General features: G+C 35.8%; 1 protein-coding gene across 10 annotated transcripts; it reads left to right on the forward strand.

The window, feature by feature from the left end:
- The first annotated feature begins 1384 nt into the window (after nucleotides 1-1384).
- ovo (transcriptional regulator ovo) lies at nucleotides 1385-21957 on the forward strand. 10 transcript variants are annotated; one of them, XM_066388619.1, is made up of 9 exons: nucleotides 1385-1821; nucleotides 12856-13721; nucleotides 13777-13983; nucleotides 14036-14441; nucleotides 14500-14702; nucleotides 14879-15058; nucleotides 15151-15295; nucleotides 16639-16763; nucleotides 16821-21957. In XM_066388619.1, the coding sequence occupies exons 1-9, from the start codon at nucleotides 1650-1652 to the stop codon at nucleotides 16989-16991; spliced, it is 2475 nt and encodes an 824-aa protein (XP_066244716.1). In that variant the 5' UTR covers nucleotides 1385-1649; the 3' UTR covers nucleotides 16992-21957. The 10 variants fall into 10 exon arrangements, with proteins under 10 accessions (XP_066244716.1, XP_066244718.1, XP_066244726.1 ...); XM_066388621.1 differs by having other exon boundaries at nucleotides 1386-1821; nucleotides 14879-15043; XM_066388629.1 differs by having other exon boundaries at nucleotides 1387-1821; nucleotides 14500-14606; nucleotides 14879-15043.
- The last annotated feature ends 1672 nt before the right edge of the window (nucleotides 21958-23629 follow it).

Genomic DNA, 23629 nt, shown 5'->3' on the forward strand with positions numbered 1-23629 from the left:
ATATAGTAGTTCCATATACCTTCATTTAAAGTTTTCCTGGAATTTTAGTATTTAACAGATAAATATTTCCTTCCTTGAAAACTTTTTAAGTTCTACCGAAAGAATCGACGCTTTATACACAATACCCTAAACATTCTGAGTCCCAGCGATACACATCACCTAGTAAAATATCTCTGCCCCGCCCTTATGGGACTTGTTTCATTTCGAAAACCCTAAAGCTGGTGTCAGTAATCAAGAATTAGTACCCGTAAAACGAAGGAATCCAGGGGTTATTTCATAAACAGGCTAAAAGCTGCTTGTAAAAAGAAACCATTAACATTTCAGAGATAATAACAACACTGTCCTGTTATATTACGACGCAGATTTTATTTTGGAAAAGATGTATAAATTCCTTATAAATAGAGAAAAATGACAGCGGTGTTTAAGAGAAGAAGTTGCTCGTTGTATTGAATGTCGATATCGCTGCGAATCCAACGCTGTTGCCTGTAACGTAAGTGGCCCGTAAAAAAGTTGCACAGCGTGCAGCTTCTTACGTTACGTTGCGTTAACCTTACCTAACGTTACGTAAATCGATAAACCTGAACTTATTCCAAAAGTCGCCAATAAATACATAAATGTTGGTAATAAAAGGGGGAGCAAAAAGATGAGAATACACTTCTTAGCTAATATTTACTTGAATCAGTTTGAGCGAAAACCGCACGATTTAGGGCCAACCAATGAAGGAATTGTTTCTTCTTCATTTTTTTTCTCACCCAGAGGGAGGTGCCCCAATATCCAAAAAACTATTTACCAAGAGGAACTCTCTGAAACTGCTTTCCTCCTCTGGGAGGAAGGGCAGTTACGTAATATGAAAATTTGTTACACCACAAGGCTGTCACATTTCTGCATAAATAGATTCTAAAAGCTTTTTCTTCGAAGCTTTCCTGAAGTACCTTGCATCGTCGATTGGACATGCTCCATAACCCGCCCCTATAAAAGCATATACCTGTATACATTTCTGGTAAAAGCAACAGGTTATACACACACTCATCTAAAATCGAAATTAGGGTGGTGTAAGGGCAAGGTTGCCATGTCGCTTAAAGTTTTACGACACCCTTAAATTCATCAAGTGCGGAGAATCTCAGGTATCATAGTTTGTCGGACGTTGTAAAGCGGCAAATCTGCATGCAGTAATAAAAGCAATGTAGATAAAACGCAAAGCTTCAATGGATGCCATAAAACTTGGGGTCGTTTTAGGGGGTGATCGTAAATCTGGGCAACCCTACAAATTTTTAAAGAGGCCTCCCCACTCCAGAGGTAGCTCAGTAACATTGACGAAGCGGGTTAGAACAACAACTAACTGGGTACCAGCTCTGAGGACTAGAGGGACGAGGAGGTGCGGGGGTATCGTGCAACGGTTCCGCTGAGGTACCGGTCATCAACTTAGTCGCAACAAGGTCCCGACATAAGCAAGACGTGTGTAATCGGTACCGAATCAGACCGCCTTCTTCTGTTATCCTGGTAAAGGACAATCGGCGGTACCTCTCTGTCAAGGTTCCCGAGTGAACGGTACCACTGCCGTGGTAGCGCGGGCCCAGTCGCTGGGTTCTCGCTTGCTGGATTAATACTGTGTGTTTTTGTTATGTGATTTGAGTGGTGACTCGGACAGAATGCCGAAAATATTCTTGATCAAGAACCGGTTGCATCAGCAGCAACAAAGGCTTTTGGAGAACCAACATGCTGCTCAAATCAAGAACGATTTGGGGATTGAGAAGAGCGATGTGGGACCCACTTCGCCACCATCGCCCAAACCTCTTTCCCTCATCGTACCCAAGAAAGAAGGTAAGTTTCGCTAGTAAAATTGATAAAATTTTACCGGTAAAAATGCACATTCAACCTTCAAATTCTGTACGAAAATAATAACCAAACCACAAAGTGGTTGTACTGACCGGTATCTCCGAGGAAGTTTTTTGCCTGTTTTTACCTGTGTTGGCATGGTACTTAGTATCACTTGTAGCATTGATTTTTTCATGCGGTTCCGACACGGTTCGCTTCATATAGTCAATTAATTGGTTTTCTTATTGTCATCTTCAAGGGTAATTGTACTGTGGAAAATCGGCAAATTACAAAGCAAAACTCGTTTGGTAAGGATTATTTATAATACAGTGTGGTTCAAAAATGAAAGAATTTTTCTCTAAAAACAGTAGTTTAATGCAGAAATCCTCAGATAAAGTAACTATGCTTTTAGCCGAGCTCTTAGTCTCAGCTGCTTTGATCACTTCTTTCGTTGTTAAATTCCTATAAAAAGAGGAATCGTTTAATTCAATTTTCAACTACATTTTCTTTAATTTCTTTAACAGATAAATAACCCAAAAATGCAAGTAATCGTAGGTTCATAACACGCTTCGTCAACCTTTTCATTTCTCCCTGTAAACCTTGATGAAATTGCCGGACCTTCAATTCAAAGGTTGCTTGCTTAATCGACTCCTTGAATCCCGGAGATATTGTTGCGAAATCGCTTAATCAGTAAGGAAATCGTAAAGAATATTCCTTCTTCAGTTTGATTTAGGTTTCATAGAACATAAGTATATTTAACTAAAATTTAACAAAACCATACAACTCCGAAAACGACACGTTTTTCGTAATTTTTATGATTTTTTGAACTCTCGGATTTCTTCATAATTCTGGCAACACTGTACCTCCAGTGTAATGTTATCATTTCAAAGTTTCTTGTATGTTTTCGAAACAAATGATAAGCGAGATGTTGCCACTTTTCCTCTTTAATCCGAATGTATATTTCACAACCATGATTTTTAGGTATTTCTTTGTTTTGTCAAAATTTGGCGATGGAAATCTTTATTCCTGAACAGAGTTGTTTTGCACCACTAAACTGGAATTTTTGAACGAAAACTGTACAAAAATTCGAAGTTGGATATTATAAACTGACCGCTTTTTATGGTATAATTTAATGTCTTTTGTGAACCGTTAGATTTGGTCATGATTCTGGCGACATTACAACTCAGAACGCAATGTATTTCTATCAAACTTTAAAAGCAATTTCTGAAAGCAAATACCACATTTGTTACTAAAAATCGTTTTTAGAAACAACTTTAGGATTTTTAGAACCAAATGTTAACCTACATGTTGCCATTTTCCTGTTTTTAACAAAATCCCTTTTTTTACGAAAAAAAAGAACTGAATACACCGTGACAAAGGTATTAGAAGTAAAATCGAAATATCTCAAATCACTTTTACACCTACTGCATTTTCATTGCGAATATAGTTTGTTTTGAGCTAACTATTCATAATTAAATATTTCTGAAATTCGGTTGAAGTTTTGAGGGAAATTCGATTTTTTTATCGTTTGAAGATTAATGCTGAGTCCCATTCTAATACTAAAATTGAATGCATTAAATTTGAAACCAATAACGGATTCAAAACGATTTCAATGCTCCATGTAATCGTAGTTATTTGTCTAACTGTAGTTTAATTTTGATTCTAAAACCGCATATTGACAGTTTATGGGAGTTTTTGACTATTTTGCATATCCAAAGTTTGTATTATTATAGAAGTTTACATTTAAAAACCAATGTCAAACAACACGTTGCCAACTTTCCAATTTAGCCTAACCCATAAGAATTTAAAACTTGATGCACCCTTAACTGGTAATTGCGCCGCATTGAATTAATCCTAATTTGTCTAAATTCGCAGGTCTCACTTATCTAAACTTTTCTTTTGCATTCTCGTAACTGGATTTAAAGTTTTCGGTCCAATTTTTTTTTCTGAATTTTCGATTTTTATTCTTGAAATTTCTCCATAAGTTAGAACTTGGATATTTTTCCTTGAAAATAATAATGGTTTTTTAGCTCTGCAATAACATTTTTCGTTATTAGGAGTGTTCAAGTTATATTCACATATTATCGCACTCAGCATCTAATAGGTTTTTATTGCCATTGCTAATTTCGCTTTATGCAGATTCAATGTCGGTTCAGTATTTTTGGACGTAAATAAGCAGGGTTGTTATGTTTAAAACTATTTATTGTTAAGCTGTTGTTTCAAACATGAATTAAACAAGGTCTAACGCTTTCGACTAAACAGAGAACAATGGAACTATTTATTCAGAAGTAGGGTATGATGACAATTGTCCGAAATTACCACAGGAATCTTTGCTCAAGGCGGACAAGTCATATTGAATTTGTCCGGACATTTTTTCATTCGACCGTCAACTTCAATAATGACAGAATTAGTGACGCATGTGACGTAAATGACGGTGACAGTTGACACTTTTATCATATTAAATGAAATTGACTGACGGGCGAAATGAATACGTGGACGAGTAAAATATTATTTTGCTTCTTAAATTGATTAAAATTGTCCAGTAATCAATCGCCAATATTTGGAGAAGTAAAATATATTTTCTTGACAGGACATTTGACATACCGACTCCGAGGCTAAAAAATGTACGATAGTTGTTTATCAACTATATCACCACCCTATCGGAATCCGGAAAGTACGAGTAAAGTTCGAACGTCTCAAGAACGTCAATGTCTTAATAATCCCATTTAACTAACTGATGTGTAATAATGAAAAGCATGACAACCTTGCGACGATGCGTGTTACCTTATTACAGATGTATGTTTTAATTACAATTAAAAAACGATGTTTTGTTGCAAATTAAAAAAAAGGAGGTAAACAAATATCTGCGAAGGGCTTTTCTAAGGCAATAAATTTCCTCGCAACAGTCGCAGTTGAAATCTAGCTAATTTCCTTGTAAAGAAAACATCCGAAGCCTTGAGATTTTGAATCTAAAGGAATGCTTTCGCCTTGAAATCAATTCGCAACCCAATTCCAACCCCTCTTTCAATATCCAAATCCTTTGAATATATTTATTTGCAGTCTCCCCCTTTCTCATCTTTCAATATTGAAATCAATTATAAGGGGTTTCTTTTCAGATCAAATTCTTGACACACACAGCTGAATAATCTTTGAACATGTTCTTTGTCCCACAAGGAACGAACACGTAACACCTGAAACAGTTTTGCACACAGTTGGGTCTAACGCAAGTGTTTGAGCCCCGTTTGGTGGGCAAGTTGACCATGAAGCTCCTATTTTGCTCCATGGGGAATTATGGTGAAAAACACTTATCGAATGTCAATGAGGTGCAGTCTACTCAAAAGCTTTGGTTCCAAATTGACCCTATTACATCTTATTTTTTTAATTTGGCTGGTAAACCATGCAACTAAGTCACATGTAATGAATTCAAATTAATACAATCTGGTATTAATGTACGTATCGGGCGCAATCTTTACAGGTTTTACTTTTTTCAGCCTTATTATTACATTTGGAATGCCAGTTACCAGACCATAAAATTACACACAATCCCTTTTCCTGCTAAGGCCTTTGACATTTCTTCTGCAGCCTCGTCAGTACCATTCTCCCATTTGGAAAACGTCCACATGGCACGAATAAAGGTGGTAAAGTGATATTTTTTTCGACTGTGAAGATTATAAAATACCGCGTTTTAACAAGAAATGAAGTCCCCAAAACTTGCTGGGTTTACATCATTATACCACCAACAAAAGTCTCTTCAAACAAGTTTACGAAGGAACCATAAAAGAGATTGGCTGTAAACGAAGCCAAACTGACCATGACAACACCTCGGGTCTATCTATACCTGCCCCAAGACCCATATTTTTACTTCTCATCTTAAACCTAAACAGACCATAAATGGCTTATAGTGGTTGTAAATATCCCGTTAGAGGTGCAACAAAAGCACGAATTGGCTCCTAAAATCAATATTTTGGTGCCAGTGTTCTGGTCCTGGGTTTCTGCGAGAAATACTTGAAAGAAAAACATCCATAATCTTCTAATCGCTCTGTGCATTTTGTGCTTTGAGCCATTATTTTTGGGTCTGGTACCACTTCATACCGCAAAAGGCATTATCAGAGCTTTGGAAGTGCAATTTAAATATATGAAAAGAAACTTATTAAAAATGCGTTAAAATCCTTATGGTTCCAAAGGTGAAGTTCAAGGTTTCTATGAGCGCATCTATGCACCACATAAAATACAATCTCGCGGAATTTGTTACTTAACAATAATTGATGCAATCGTTTAACTTTCTCTACTTGTGATATAATGCAACTTATCTCATCCAGTTTCTGGGTCATTATCAGTGGATCAGTAACGGTCGACTTTCTCTTTGAAATCAGCCTTGTAGTGTTCAAAAAATTCATTGATTTTGTTCATCCAACATGATGAAAAGTATATTAGAGCACTTTGCGTACCGTAGCACTATTAGAGTGCAAGCTGGAAAGTTTGTGCAGGGTTTTACGAAATAAAATATTCAGAACTTGCTGCAAATTAAATATCTCCGAGTTTTGATTGCAGAAGGTATGAAAGCGGTGGTAAATTGATAAAAATCAAATTCCAAGATTAGTAATCAAAATCGGGTCAGTTTGTTATGCATGAAAGTAGAACGATAATTCAGTTCAAGTTAGGAAGAATTTGGGTCAATTCGGGAGATTGCAGAATCCAGGCTCTGGAAAAGAAAACTTTTTTGTAATATCTGCATATTGAAAAATCCTAGAAAAACATTAATCGGATTAGGTTAGTAAGAAAAATTGGAATACAAGTAGGTTAATTTAGGGTGTTGCAAAATGAAAAATTAAATTGAGCATATGAAAAGGTGGAATCCGTATCCAGCCATCTTGGAATAGTATAAAATGGTAGAAAAAAAATTTCAGGTTTTTCTAAAATGACGTCAGGTCAATTGGGGTTTCTGAAATATTATAGAAGGTTAATCAAGTTGGGAAAGTTTTAAGAAAAAATGAGACTACTTCGAGTTAGTGCTAAATTTCGTAAAAATATAGGTCAAAGTTAAAGAAAATTACCAACTAGAGCAAGGATAAGAAATTACGAATTTAAAGTGTGTAACAATGTCGTCGGTTAGTTCAAGATATTTGTGATTTAGCAAGTTTAATACGGACAGGAAATTATCGAATTTAACATTTCCAAAGCCGATTTTTAAGGAATTTAATGAAATGAGAAGAATGGCGACATATCGCTCAGAATTATGCCATAAAATAATGACATTGATATTATATTATGATGGGAAAATTGAAGAGGCAACGTTGTTAAATGGTGCAACAAACCGGAGGTTTAAAAGATCTGATTAAGCGATGGAGACAACAAGAATAGCAAATTTGCTAATTTAAAGACTTGAATTTATTTATTTTTAAAATATCAATAAATCAGAGAAGATAGCAATATTTCGCAAGGCAGTTTTTACAGGAATTTATGTCTGATTTTGATAGAAAGCGCTGAAGTTTAAACAGACAATGCTGTTCAAGAAATTTCAATATTTCGGAATATTTCGAAAAATTTGTTTTTACGATGAGAAGGAATGATAAAAAATTCGTCTCTTCAAAGTTTACAGATTTGAATTTTTCAGAATTTAAAGTGTCAAAATAAAATGGCAATGTCTCACTTTGCAGTTGTCTCTAACAATGATTGACACATTGTGACAAAAAGGCGAAGAGCAACTTAGAAATAATTATGTTGTCAAATACCTCAAGATATCTGAAGCTTGACTGTCTACTGTACGTTAGTCTCGATAATAGTTCAAACTGTCAGAATACATTTTTTCACGGCTTTGGTTTTTCGTGGGATATAATTTATTTACATATTGGGATAATTTTGAGATATAAATGTTAATTTTTCACCAGAAAAACACTACAATAGCCAAAAGAATAGAAGCTTTGGGAGTCATTTTTATTGTCCGTTTATTAAAAGCTTCACAATTCTCTTAATTAAGTTACATGAACATTATTAAAAGTGGTAAAAGGGCCAAATTTGTCAAATAGACTTCTTTCTGCACACCTACATGAGAGTCTAAATTGTGCATCGTGTAGTTATGGATAACACGAAAATTAAAAAATCATAAATTGCGAAAAGAAAATTATTTCAAAAAAAGAGCTGTAAAATAGTAAAAAAGTTAGTATTTCATAATATCCTCGCTTTATCATCCTTAAAATCACATTATGATTATTTACCATTAAGACCTTAAGGCTAGAACTAAAAATTATGCATCTTTAGTTCAAATTCTTTAGAATAGGAAGTTGTGTTTGTTGATCGTTTGCGAAGCGCGATATCAGCAGTTGTTGAACTATCTTATATCAAAGGATGAAGAATATTTGACATGTAACACTAAAGAAGAATCAATTTCTTTTCGTTGTTTCATAATTCAGCGCCAGAGGGTATGTATCATGCAGTTAAAGGTTCATTGTATAGACACGATAGTTAACATTCTTGGCTAGGGATGGAAGCTTAGGTAAAACTTCTTTGGAAAGTACGTTAATGATCAAATTACAAATAAATGCTGAACCAACAATGTTGTATTACAAAAATTATTCAAGTGGAAGGGTGTCATTGATAATGGAATAGATGATAATTTTTGAATAATCAGATACTGCACTGCGCCACGAATGATGTTTAACAACCAACTTATAACCAAAATTTAACAATTTGTTATAATATTGCTAATACTTCTCGCGATCTAGACGGAAAAATGAGTCAGGGCTGGCTTAAATGTTTTCACAGTTTTATCGGCTTCAATCCATTTGTTCTTCACCTTTCTTCGTAACTCGCTGTAGTGGCGGTTGTCCTGGAACTGTCCTGTCTGAAGCTAAAGTGATCAAAACTTTGTCTCATCAGTGAAGGACAAACACCTTTTCTTTCCTCTCAATGATGAACTAACCACTTCATACCTCTGGCAATTAGCATTTCGTATATGTAAAATGTATTTTTGATTTGTTAAGACCGTGATAATAAAAATCATTGCCATATTGGTGCTTAGGAACATGAGTAATTGCGCGTGTAAAGTGAAATAATTAAGTATATAAAAATATAGGATAAATCTTTCAGCTGCGGACGATTTGACGGACAAACTTAACGGATCAGCTGCCTCAATGACCGTCCATTGCAATGAGCGACATGCGGTCACTAATCTTGAACAAATGACCCCTCATATCCAATCATTGTTTTGTTGCTTTCCAAAATCCCATTATCCTTTAGTTTATCCTTGACCCTGGCAATAACCTTATTATCCTAATCACAGGCATGTTCTACGATGCAAAATTATAATAATTAGTACTAAAATCCTTCGTGTTTTTTGCCAAAGCACGAACTAAAATCACCGGCAAATCAGCTAAAACAAAAAACACTTTTTTGGGTTAGTTAACTCTTCTAATTATTTTCGAATGTTGTTGAAAAAAGAACGGAATTACATTGTTAGAATATTACAATCGTCCCGATAAGCAACGACAGTTGTTTCGCATAAAAAACGTGCAAAAAACATGGCGAACATCCTTCGCATTGGCTATTGACCCAGGATGAAAAAATACTGGTTTAATTCGATCAGAAGACCTTGACTGCGAGTATAGTTTTGAATGGATGGTTTAACAGCTAGCTAAGTCCAAATTAAAAAATCGTTATGGAACGAAAAGCCGTTATAATACGAAATTTGATTTTTATTGCTTCATTGAATGCTGATTTTTGTTGGTCAATGGCAAGTCATTGATTAACTGCTTCCGGTAAGGTGCAAATGCGCGCACTCACATTAGTATAGTCGTTTTCCAATCAAAAAAATCCAGAAACATTCAAATTTTGCTCTCTTCGAAAGCACTTTCTTGCTAGGATGGCGAAGGATATTTTCCAAGCTATTTCTCCGGTTTCCCAGATTGAAGCGCATTCGCCACTCTGCCCTGAAGGCTTGGGCATTCTCAGAGAATAAAAATTTCTTTGGTGTACAAATTTGTTCTTCACAAGGTTCCAATTTCTTCTTTTGTTCTTGGGCCGTTTGTTCCATGCTAAAAATGCAGGGTACCGGTTTGTACGCAGGTGTTGCAATGTTGCCAAAACCTCTTTAAATTTTATGAGTGAGTCTTTGATCACGCTCGTAAAGCTCCAAAAACGAGCTTGCAACACTGCTTTTCGTCCTGTTCACTCTTCTTTTAACCTTGAACAAAACTACGCAGGAACGTTATGTTCAATGCCCTGTTACTGCTGTGAATATATAATATTCTGTGGGCATACAAACTGCCTGCTTTTTACGGTTGGGTTACGTCACAACAAAAAAAATAGACGAATCGAATTAATTCGATTCGGTTTTTCGGACAAAAACGGTATCCGTGTGGGATACCTATAAATTTCATTGCAGTAGAAGATGCTGCAGCTTGAAATGAAACTCTGCGCAATACAATCTTGTAGCATAAAAATCTTGACCATCTTGGTCTTATTGGATTTCAAAACCGCGAAGACATGCTAGATGGTTAGGTAACCGCAATATTGTCATTCAAACGGTTTCCATATGTGCGAGACAAGATATAATAGTGTAATCGAAGCTATAAAGAGTTATTTCGCAATTTCCTAAGGTCATATTCAGTACTTTTTTTAATTATATAAAAAAATTCAAGTTTTAAGTAGTTAAGCTTTACTTATGTAATAGAATAATGAAATATGTGGCGTGGAACCTTCATTAATGCGCTAGAGAAGAGTTGTGTCTTCAACAATATAGAATTTTCTAAGATTACTGCTCCTTCAGCATACTTGGAATATTTCTAGGCTATTCTAGAATCTTCAACCCTTTGCCGAACTTAGAGTTATCCTGTATATCGTGCATTTTCCTATTCTGGACATTTCATTAAATTATTCAGGATATATTCTCAGCGCTGTAGAATAACTATAGATTACTACTGCTTCAATTCTTCATTCATTTTTATTGTTTAGTAGTTGATGTGGGAATTTCTTTACTGCTCCCTTTTCACCTCCTTACTCTCTTTATCTTCCTTGCCCCCTCCCTCTTCTCCTTAATCTGAACCTCTCAAGAAATCTCCAAAATTTAAACAAAGCCACAATATCAGCATTTTTCCTATTTAAAACCAATATTGCATTATTCAATTGTGATTAAATCCAAGGATGGCTAATGACCCAAAAATCAGATTTATACCGAATAGATAGTTTTGTTTTGGTATCTACATACTCGAATTTCCGGAATATATTTGATGTTGTTTTGATGTCGAAACCTTTAATCGATCGATGAACTGGCTTGGTTTACATAAATTTTCAAAAAAAAAAGGAAAGAGGAAACTAAAACAGATTTTGGGAGGGGGAAGGGGGGCTATTTAAATATTAAAAAAAATTATTTATTATAATTCAAACAAGTTCAGGTAGTGCGGCAATTCCAGATAAAACTAACAAATAATTTTTTAATGGTTTTTGAAAGGGAGAAACACCCCTACATTTCCTTATATAGCAGTTTTGTAATATTTAAAAAGATAGGATTTAAAAAAATTTTTGGGCCCATTTTGGAGCCCTGTAGTCTGATGATTGTAAGATCTAAAGAATTCGACGAGGTATCGTAATGTGGCCCCATTTTCACCCTCGAAATCGTCGTATTATAGTATTTTTGGGAGGTTAGGCTGCTGTATATAAAACATTAAGGCGTTTTTGGAGATAGTTTAAAATTATTTGGAAATTACGTGAGGGGATTTTAATTCCAACTTTGTTACTGTTAACGCTAAAGATTTCGGCTAGGTGACTTAAATTAGCTGCATCATCACTCTTTAAACTGCCTCATCATATTTGCATAGAGACGGTTTCATGAGGGGACTTCTATGGGTTCAAAAGTGAAAATGCACTTTTTTTGAGCTCAAAATTAAAGCTCTCAAGTCTGTGTGAATTAAGTTTTACTCAATGGTTAAAAATAGGTTTCTGGGGGATTTAAGCGGAGAGGGGATGTAATCTGTATCTAAGCTCTTTTTGGGAAATTTAAATTACTTTAAAGGGTATTCGTGTGGGGGTTTTGATGGCATGTAAAATTTGAAGATTCGAATATTTTGGGATAATTTTGGAGACATGTAAGCTTATTACTGTTGAAACTAGAGTTGTCAAGGAAATACTCTTTAAGTCTTATTTGGTACACACAGAAAAAGTCTCATGGGGATGGTTAAGGGTCAGTTCGAAATGGGCTTCAGTTGCTGGTTAAAAATTGGTTTTTGGGGATTTACGCGGGCGAGGAATGTATCTTCTATAATATCTAAACCCTTGTTGGTTCCCAGGTAAAAATCTCGAAAGTTTAAATTAACTTTTAAGGCCTGTAACATTGTTACTGTTAGAGTTAGGGATTTCAAGTAGGTCTCGTAAATTAGTCCCATTCTCATTCTTGAAATTGTCCTATTGTTTAATAGTCGCATTACAATCGTATTACAGTCTCAATAGAAGTTTCATGGAAGCGACTTGTAAAGGCGCAAAGGTCAGAGCTCTCTTTCAAGCCCAAAATTGCAATCTTAGCGCCGCTTTAAAGTAGGGTAGAAGGGAAGGTTTTCCGGATTTTCAGCAGATAGCAGGTGTGGTCTATAATTTATTTATGCTTTTTGGAAGAGTTAAAATTATTTGAAAATTAAGAGAAAGGATTTTAGTACGATAAAAAACTGCCAAAACTTTGGTTAAACAAAAAATTATTTTCATGGGTTTTGAGAGAGTGAAAGCTTTTTACAGGTCTTTACTGTTGCTCAGTTTTTAATGTTTTCTACTGATATCTTATAATTGGGCATGGTTGAAAATGAGTCTAAAAAAATTCTTTTGGGTCGAAAATTTTAAAATATTGAAAAATGTTGGTTTTTGGCCTGTATCCCTTAAAGGAGAACACTTCTATAAATACATACATTAAAAATTATAAGTTAATTAAAAAAGTCTTATTCTCTAAACTGCTCCATTGCGTGACCACTCCAAATATCCCGATAGAGAAATTTTTTTATAACCTTTCAAGTCCTAATAGGCTTAGCATCTCAAGTTCTAATACTTTTCATTTGATTTCAGATAAAAAACTAGAAGAGCGTTGCTCAAAATCCGAATCTTCACTGCCCCAAGAAAAACCCAAGAAGCCCTCAGAACCATTCCCCCCTCGTCGCTTTATTTCTTCCATCCTTGGGGGGGATATTCCGTATGGCAGTCGAGGGCATGTGTTAACACGAGCAGAGAGGAAGGAATACCCACCCATTTTACCTTCAAACAAAGTCTCTCTTCCTTCCAGTCCCAAGCCAAAGGAAGACGTCCCTAAACCTCAAAACTTAGCTCCAATTCGACATTTCTCCGTTATTCAGAGAACTCCAAAGACGAAACGGGAAGAAGATACTGAGGTGAGATTACCAGCTCCTCTGGTGCATCAGGAACCTGAACAGGACCAGCCAATCGACTATCATATCCCCAAGAGGAAAGGAGAAGTAGAGAACGAGGAGGAAGAAAGAAGGCATCGAGAGCAAAGGAGATCCCATTGCTCTAAGGTGAACAAACCCCTAATAAATGTTAGGGCGATTGTGGGGAAGCTTCCCGTGGTCACTTCGGCTGCTGCAGGCCACGGTCGCTCCACTTCCAACGGAAGTGGGGCCAATTCAAACAGTGGTTCCAGTGGTTCGGGCAGTGGTGTTTCTATAAACTTTTCCGGGGGTTCTGGTGGGAGTAACAGCGGTGGAACCCTCGGTGGCGGTACTGGGGGTGGCGGGATGAATCCTGGAAGGGATGGACGGCAAAATTACGGCCCTAGTAGCCCTCCTACGGGATCCCTTCCCCCTTTTTATGAATCCTTGAAAGGGGGGAATAATGGAAATGGATATAATGCCAATGGCGGATTTTCGTCTTCGTATCTGGTGAATGGTCACCAAAACATGGATTGTGACACCGGCCAAGTAAGACATTATTTTTGTGCCTTAACGAATGTCCTGTTTTTGTAATTTTTAGCAGGAGCTAGCAAATCTGTCTATTAACAGCGGTCAAGCTTCACCCAAGCAATATTCGACCTTGCAAAATGCCTCTTACGGTATAATAATGAAAGACGAGACTGATTTGGATATATACGAGAACAAAATGGATCCCATGAATCAGCTTTTGCCTAACAACTATTCTGCCTATGATGAGAGCATGATGGTAGATATGGTGACTGGAGCTGTGGTAAGTTTGTGATTTACCCATCCAGGAGTGATTAGGAATATTTGATTTTCAGGTAGATCCTTTGCAATTCACAGCAACATTAACGTTTTCGAGTAGTGCTGAACATGCTCTCCTGGAAAGTCTGTCGGATGCGACAGATTTATCTTCTTTCCTACAAAGACTTCCCAGTGAGGAACAAGGGGACAATGAGGAAGGAGTTAGCAATTCCAACACTGAGTCGGGACAATTGCAAGTTGATCAGAACATCGATGGTTTCAGTGAACAGATGTTGAACAGAAACCAATATGAAACCAGACCTGGATATAATCACTCTCAATTCTCCAAGATGTATCAAGATTCCCTACCATCTTATTCTTCTTCCTTGAACTCCTCTTCGGATTCGCTCCAAGTTCAAATGCAGCAGCAGCAGCAGCAACAACAACAGCAGCAAATGCTCTCTCCAACGTTGAGCTTCAATGGTAGTGCTCTCGTGTGTCCCGAGATGTTCTTTTACCTTTTCATCTATTTATAATGTAGGAAGTGGGCTAGATTTGGATTCACCTACCACGATGTCTTTGCCAAGTCCTGGAGCCGCTTCCTGTTCTCTGGATGGGGATGGTACAATAAGCCCATCAGCAGGAAGTGTGAGTGGTAGTGGAAGAAGAGAAAGTGCATCCTCCGGAGAGGTACCAAACGTGGGCCCATCCCTGCAAGGCAGGGTAAATGTCTTGCAGAAGAGGGTAAGCAAGTTGATGCAGGCAAGAAGCTATAGGGAATTTGACATTTGTTTCTTAAACAAAACAGCACTGCCCAAATCAAACTATTGCTTATGTTCTCAGGCATGTTTCACTTTTCCTTTTTTTACCGATAAAAACCTTTCTCAGTATTCCCGGATTTTGATTAAAATCTATTGCAGCTGGGTTTGCCTAATGAGGTGCAACTGGAGTTCGTCAATGGGGGTCACGGGATTAAGAATCCCTTGGCGACTCAGGAGACTCCGAGGCAGGGGCCGAGGACTGAGGACAAGGCCAAGGTGGCCTCAGTCACTAGCGAGGACGGCCAAACAACATTCTGTTGTAAGGTACGCACATGCAAAGTAAGAGATTATTTTACTCGTATGTGCACTCCTTCTACTACTCTCATTGGCCGATTAACTTGATTCGACTAAAGTTGGATTTTCAATTTCAGATTTGCAACAAGACCTTTGCCCTTCAACGACTGCTCAACAGGCACATGAAGTGTCATTCTGATATTAAACGATATCTGTGCACGTTTTGCGGGAAGGGTTTTAATGATACTTTCGACTTGAAGAGACACACAAGAACTCATACTGGTAGGTTCAGAAGAGGATGGAGGAGATGTTGAGGGTTAATGTGTGGAAAAATCTAGACATTTTCAGTTATAAATAGAAATGGCATCTTATGGTTTAAGAACTAAAATGGACACAATTGGCAGGATTTAGAGTGATAAGGAAATTTATTTATCGGGGAAAAATTTACGTTTAGTAATGCTAGTAGATTGTTAAATATCAGATCAGATTAATTATTTAACGCAAGAGGACGTTATCCTTAATAACTCTCAGACTGGATACGATTTGGATTTATATAGGAAAATTGATTTTAATTTTTTGAACGGTGGCACTTAAGGTAAGTACCACCAACCACCAGTACCACATACTTTTTTATACAAACGACAGTATTCTATCTAGTATCCAAACTGGATAGAACTAGGATTTGCTCCGAAAAATGGCAAAACAGGACAGATTTAAAGTTACGGATATTGTCTTGGTAAACGTCCGAGCTGGACAGAATTAGTAGTTAGCAATGGAAATTGGCAAAATGGGACTGTTTGGAATTAAAAAAAAAAATTTAATATGTTGGCTTTCGATTTAACGGAGTGATATTGATCTTCGATACTTCAATTGAAGTCATGCAGCCTTGGAAAAGAATTTTTAGGGACCTTCAAGCTCGCAGAAAATAGTCACTAATATGACCTCGTAACTCAGAAAATAAGAGATTTTGCAAATGCTTTTGAATAGAGTCAGAGTACGCACCCAGAGGGTAAATCTGAGGTATCCTTTACGACAATTGCTCCTCGCGTTTTCGAAATATCGACGTTTAAAGTTCCAAAAACTGACGAAACAATAGGGGTTTTCTGCCTTTGGAAATTTACAAATAAATTTCGACATTTTTGATGGGCCGATTCTTGAAGAATCGGGACTTACTCTAAACTAAGATAAATAGAGTTCATACAAAAAAAAAACAGCAAGAAATCAAGATGGGTGCAATATTAATTTTTTGAAGCGTATGTGTAGGATTGATATTGAAGTTCAGAGTCATTTTTCTGATTAGATAATGCCTCTAGTTTTGCGAGGATGGAGATTGCTTAACTGGTCATAATATTTCGAATCTTTTGAGGGTGATTTTATCGAAATACAAAAAAAAACTTTTAAAAAAATCGCCACTGGCTTTCTAAAACATCAAGGAATAATATATAACTTTAATCATTAAGATCAATCTAAAATCGCATCCAATATGCGTATATAAAGGAATAGTCCTCAAAAAATAGCAACACTTCTCTCACATCTACAATACTATTTTTAGCTAAAAATGTATGCATTTTTCACACAAATTTACACGGACTGACCTGGGCTGACTCTGGATTTTCCCATTTTAGGTGTTCGGCCTTACAAATGTGGCCTGTGCGAGAAGTCCTTCACTCAAAGGTGTTCCCTTGAGTCCCACTGCCTCAAAGTCCATGGAGTGCAACATCAATATGCCTACAAAGAAAGGCGGACAAAAGTAAGTGAAATTTAGCCGTTTATGAACAAAAAAAGCATGAACTTATATTTAATTCAGGTTTATGTTTGTGAGGAATGCGGCCACACCACCTCAGAACCAGAAGTCCACTACCTCCACCTAAAGGAGAAACACCCCTACAGTCCAGCCCTTTTGAAATTCTATGATAAACGACATTTTAAATTCACTAATTCCAATTTCGCCAACATGCTTTTACAAGTACGAACTTAACATAATCCCCATTAAGAGTTTTATTAAAGAGTTTAGAGATTGTTGGGTTATAGAACTAGGAGCATCCGTCCAATAGAAGAAAGTACTTCCTGCAGTTTCAGACACTTTTCTTTGAGTTGGAGGGTCAAAAAATCTATTTAAATCTCTTCTGTGATAATTTTAATTTAAATTTTTAACGTGTTTCGTCGTGTAATACTAGTTAGGTGGACACTTCCTACGTTAAGATGAAGTAGAAAATTTCGAAATCCCCAGGTTTCGAAGTTTTTTACGCACATAGTACTACAAGCAAAAGTGGTGTTTTGACAACGAATTGATGTATTGTTAAGTAACTTATTAACTCCATTTTAGCTTGTAGATTAAGGGCAACAAACGCGCCTTTTTGAAGGCGTTGTAGACAGCCAAACTCAATAATAAAATCGGGTTAATCGTGCAATCATGGTGAATGGAACTGGGTAATTTAGGGTAGTCTTAGTTATAGCTGTTGTTTCGTAATTGTTTTGAGGGAATATTTGCAAGGTAAGCTGTAGAAGAAAAAATCAATGATTATGCAGCCATGTGTCAAGACAAGGGTCCTAAGTTTGAGTATGGTAATCTTACTCTTTCCGCTTATAATTAAAAATTTGACAAACATTTCTGCTACCCAATGATACGTAGTAAGGTCCAAAAGTTTCCATCCTAACATACTTTTAAGGGTGGCAGAACATAGCAATTTTTTTTGTTTTTCAATATATTTTCCTTTTATCTCAATGCACTTTTCAGACCGACTAATTAACATTTCTAAGCCTTAAAAAAATAATCAGAAATATTAGTGTTAAAATATCCTACATTTGCTAAATTGATTCCTTCATCGTTAGAAAATTTCCTTCCACACAAATCAGATTTTAATTTTGAGAAAAGAAATTAATCACTGGGAGCCAAGTCAGGACTGTAGGGTGGATGATCCACTTCTCGAAAACCGCATTCGAGCCCTGCAGCTTTTGCGACCGTAACCGTGTGAACTGGAGCATTGTCATGCAATAGTCGCATATCTCGACTAAACTTTTCGCGACGCTTTTCTCCGATTGCATCTCGTAATTTGTATCAAAAGGAGGCATAACAAATCCTGTTTACCGGCATTCCTCTCTTTGAAGTCAATTAAAAGAATTCAACTTTGTCCATCTTATGGATCTAAACACTTCTCACAAATCGTTATGACGTGTTTGTTGAGATATAGGATTTTCCCACATTTTTGACATGAATATTTCAAAAATTAATGTTTTTTTATTTTTATGTATAACATGGGTGACATCTTTTCCTTTTTTTGTTTTCTGTCGCCGAAGTCGAAATTTCCGGTAGATTTTCTTGCTGATAATATTTCTCCAGCATTATTTGAAGTTCCCTTGGTAAATCGGTCAATTGGGCAAGTTTTTTTAGTTGATCCTTTAATAAAGTTAGGTCCAATGTTTTGAGATATTCTCGTCGTGAGGAAAATTCGTTTTTGTTGATCGAGAAAAATGATTCGAGAATTGATTCCAGCTATATTTAGTATTTGGTAAAATATCATCACAGGTCATCTTGTAGATCTGCTAATATTATAAGTCGCACAAAGCTTATCGGCCACATTGACGCCCGATTTTGTTGTTTTGTAAAATTCAATTATTTCAGGCTTTTTTTCAATATTATTGTCAGCTTCGCTGGAGCTAATATGCATACTTGATAGAAGAATTATAGTTTTTCCTTTTTTTGGGATGTATGAGACTATGATTTCATTCTTTGTATAACCAAAAAGGCTATGTTGGTTACGCTCGGCGGGTGAAACAAATTGTGTTGGAATTTCTTCTTTGTTCTTTCTAATGGTACCTACGTAAGATAGGTTCCTGGCTTCTAATCTTTTCACTAATTCTAAGCTGGTAAATCAATTGTCTGCAGTAATATTGCGGCTAGATTGGAAAATTGGTGCTTCTAGTCTCATTACTACATCGGTGAAAGAATTGCTCTGGAATCTCCTATAAGGTCCTTCCGGTTGCTGACCACAATAAATTTCCATATTAGATGTATAAAATAGTTTCGCGTCTCATAGAGAAAAAATTTTTATTCCATATTTGCTCGGTTTTGATGGAATATACTGAAGTCGCAACGTCCTCGAAACGCTGGCAACATTTCATCATTTGTTACATTTTGCCCAAGAAGATAATGCATTTTACAATTAGAAATAAATTTTGTAAAAAGATCTCTAACCGCCGCTTTATCATTCTTACGTCGTTCTTCTCTTGGCTGTTTGGTATCAAATCTTAGGCATCTTAGTAAAAATCGGCATCGTTTTTCAGTCATAGCCATTCGGAAAACATCTACTCCTAAACCATTAGGCACCCAAACCATAACCTAAACCATTGGGCGAAATACCCCGGCAATGTAGAGGAACCCCAAAAGTGCCTTCATTTCAACCATATCGGTGGGGAAACAGTTCTCTCTCTGTCTCTCTCCTTGGTATTTTGATTTTATGAACTCTATGTACTGATTTGTGTATTGCACCAACATAGTCAAAATTTCAACACATAAAAAGATTCCAACATTCCACTACCGTCTTTGCAATCTCACCAACGACTCCAGGTAACTTCATAATAATACTATATGGTCTTGCTCGGGAAGACCTAGGGGGAGATTTACTTCATTTAGACCTATCTTTACCAATAAAAAATTCACCACTGTCTTGATAATCCAAATTTTCTTCCTCGCTGACTTCATGTTCTGTGTCAGAATTTACCGATTTAGTTTCTATGACATCTTCTACATTGGAATCGTCAAATTCAAGGATATCTTCTTCAGGAATGTTATTACTAATTTCATGATCAAGAAAACCCACACGATTTAGTTCCTCCCCATCATCGATTTTACTGAAATCGTATACTTTTTGATCGATTTTTATGGAAAAATTATAAATATATAAAACTAACGCGAATATATGGATAATAACCGAACGTAGTATTCTTTCGAAAAAAAATGTAACTGAGGCTAAATAATGTACGTAACGATCGCGCTGTATCATCAGGTACACAGCTAAAAATTAGCGCCTTTTTTTAACAATAAAAATTTTATGAGTGGCTGTAAACTGTGGAAATTTTAGAAGCATAAAGAAAATCCTCTACTTGAGGTATACTACAAACTACTAAATATTATAGTATCAATAGTTTTTTTTAAATTCCCAGACATCAGAGACATATATCTGCTGAATACATGCGCGACTAACGGAGGATTAAAGAAATTTGGGTACTCGTCTTGCACTAACTTTATTCATATGAAGATGTTTATGTAGAACAGTGGTTTTAAAAAGTTCTAATCTTTCTGCAGTTTCTTTTGCCTTCAAACGTCTGTCTGAAGTGACTTCCCCTTTTACAACAGCTATTGGTTCCGGTGTTAACACTTTAACAGGGTATCCTAGACTAGGATCATCTTTGATGTTTTCACGACCCATACGAAAATTCCAAGCTCAGCCTTTCAAGGTGGAATAGGATGGGGCCAAATTACCATATACAACGTCCATCCATTGTTTTATTTATTTTGGCGATTTTCCTTCTAAAACTAAAAACTTTATCACCGCACAATATCAATTTTCAACATTTGTAAAATTGAATTAGCACTTGAGCAAGAATTTTTAACTAAATACCTTCTTCCTTGATTTGGTTTATTTTTACTCCTCAGGTAGATAAGGGATTAAAGTATATAAATAAAGTTTTGTTACTTCCTAGAAAAATCGAAAATGTGTCAGGACGGAAACTTTTCGATCTCACTACGTACGTTTTTTTATCTCAAGACAGGGTCCGCGTTTACTTCTGCCAAGCTTCAAATGTTTAAAAATCTTTCATAATTAGATCTAAAATTGTATTTTTTAAGTAATAATTGAAATTATCTTCTCAACTTCCTCTGCACATATTCCCGCACTTATTTTACTGGTGCGAGAAAACTGCGGTGCTACAGGAGCCTCCCCTCGGTCAAATTATTCTCATAATATTATATTCATTATCATAAGCATGCATCATAGGAGTGATTAATGAATGAGAGGAAGGTATAAATGTGATGTAAATAGGAACCCCTTTAGTTGTTTAGTATTTCTGATTTAAGTACCTTTTCTACCTTCATTAGTTGTTACAATAGTTATTTTCCTAACGAATGCGGAAAGTAGTACTTTCCCACATATGATTGCCGTTGCCCGAACGAAATCGTTGAAAAACACACTTTCCGCATGAGTTAGGAACAATATTTTTTCTACTACCACGAATAAATAGAAAAACTTTTTGTTTGTATACTCCAACATTTTTTTAAGAACTATAAAAACTCAAAACTGGAGTAAAAACTGCTTTTATTTCCATGTTACTTTTCATGTATAAATTAAATCCACCGCACATTCTAAATAGTTTATCCATTTACGTTGATGTGTGGAAGATATCCGAGCTATCTTAATATAAGAAATAAGAAAATAAGATAATGTTTATATCTAAACAAATACAGTAAATATGCGGGGAAAAATTCTCCGCACTCAACTCAGTGCAGGAGAATACTACTTTTCACACGCAACTGCGTGCGACAAAGGGTCAATCAAGCACGGTAGTAGGAAAATATAATTTTATTATTTTTGTAAATCACCCTCAGAGAAATCTCTTATTCTGATAATGGTTTCCCCCCTGGGCTTCTTGTTGTCTATATTGTTTCTTTGCAGATGTTTAATCGCTGTTAATGCAGTATTTATTATAATAATTAGTTTTATTATTGCTTTTTTTGAGTGGTAATAATCCTCGTGTTATCACGTCTCAAGTTCGCGATCAAAACGACGACTGGTATTTTATTCATTAATATTTTCCATAAGTTATTAATTTATAAACTTCTGTATTTATGTAACTCATCAATTTAAAGACATATTTGTACTTAAAAAATAAGACAAAGTGTATTGTACTTTCCTAATGTTGTTATACAATAAATTTTTATATATTGATTCTTAATGTTTTGTTTTTACACGCAATTCAATACAGAAATAAACGTTGTAGGGCTTGACTATTAACCAAAATTATTATGTTTTCACAGGCAATTATTTTCTTCCAAACTTATTTCAAATCTGAAAATGACAATAAAGAAATCTTCAAGATCTTCTGCCGTATCGCTAATGGTTTCAGGAATATTAGTTTTCAAGTACAATTCTCTTTATCGAGTCTTCAATTTCTCGCGATTCTAGAAAAAAAATGCCCCCCCCCTTGATATTCATAAAAAGATGAATTGAAGCTGACTAAAAAAAATCTACATTACAATGTCTAGCCAGGGTTTGAATGTCTCAGTCACAAGGCAATTACAAGTTTCTAAGGGTATTTTGAGCTTTGCAAATTTTTTAAAAATTTTTCGAAAAATTTATACCGCAAAAAACAATCAACCCACGTTTATATACATAGAACCGAAGTCCATATATATCCAGTATCCTCTTTAACTAAGAGATACCGTTTGTTTGCATTATAAAACAGGAGTCTATTAAAAAGCAGAGTCATACCTAAGCCTTTATCTTGTAATTACTTTATTTAAAAAAAAAAACAGATAACATAGGTAATCTACGTTAATGTGATTGGGTAATGATGAAGTTCAAAGTGTTATGTTTAGTTAGAAAATATGAAATTTGTAGGTTATATAAATAAAGGGGCGCAGGGAGAAGCAGCGAACTGCTTGGCATTAGTGTGTAAGTAGGTAAAAACTCTGATAAATTTTCTTACAAAAAATATACCGAATAAAACGCCCAACCTTTCAACGCCAATGCTTTTTATCTTAAGTAGCGTTCAAGGTATCACAATTCATTAGAAAAAATGCCATGATGATCATTATAAAACAGGCGCCTAGTACGTAGTTTAAAGTATTTTATTTATTCTGAAAAGAGTCAATTCTAAGATAGAAGCGTACTGAAGAGAGGCATGCCCTTCAGCAGTGTCACAAACAAGTGCCAGATAAAATAGTCATATCGTATTTACTACTCTACGCCACTGCGTTTTATCTTCATTACAACCGGGCTTAATACTAATAAGACGCAGAGGTGGCCTGAGGCAATTGCTCTAGTAACACCCGAGACATCGACGCTCAGAATTCCAAAGCTTGGACATGACTGAGAATGTTTTATTTCGGACATGCAATGAGTTCTATGGAACCTGATTTTGAATGAATTGTGTACATTAATAATATACTTCTGAAACCTGGAGGCTATAAAGTGGAGCTCTTGCGGAAGGGATAATGGAACCTTACAACTTGTTTTGCGTACGGATTTCGAGATACATCTGTAGGAAAATTATACAGATGTGTCTATTATTTACGTATTTAGCTTACGTAAATGATAATATACTTGTTGTTCCTTATATATTCATGAACTAGCTAGAAATCAACAAATTTAATTAATAGCTTGATATGAACAAATAATACCCAACCAAAGTTAAGTACCCAACCAGGATTCTGAAGGGACAAAATTACTTATGCAGAGAATTGAATGAATTACTATTTTTATGATTCTAAAATTAAATTTATCTCTTGAAATTTCTTTATCAGCTCTCCTCGAAGATGATTATTTTCAGTACAAATCGGAATTTCAAGTGGAATTTGTAGTGGTACTGGTACTACCATAAAACTGCATGTTTGTGCGC

This window comes from Euwallacea similis, chromosome 4, assembly GCF_039881205.1.
Source record: "Euwallacea similis isolate ESF13 chromosome 4, ESF131.1, whole genome shotgun sequence".
Taxonomy (NCBI): domain Eukaryota; kingdom Metazoa; phylum Arthropoda; class Insecta; order Coleoptera; family Curculionidae; genus Euwallacea; species Euwallacea similis.

What these genes read in the sequence shown, in the direction of transcription:
- ovo (XM_066388618.1), top strand. Translation starts at nt 1,650, where the DNA reads ATGCCGAAAATATTCTTGATCAAGAACCGGTTGCATCAGCAGCAACAA. An exon ending in CATCGTACCCAAGAAAGAAG is followed by an intron (nt 1,822 to 12,855) that starts GTAAGTTTCGCT and finishes ATTTGATTTCAG; the next exon opens with ATAAAAAACTAGAAGAGCGT. An exon ending in ATATGGTGACTGGAGCTGTG is followed by an intron (nt 13,984 to 14,035) that starts GTAAGTTTGTGA and finishes TTTGATTTTCAG; the next exon opens with GTAGATCCTTTGCAATTCAC.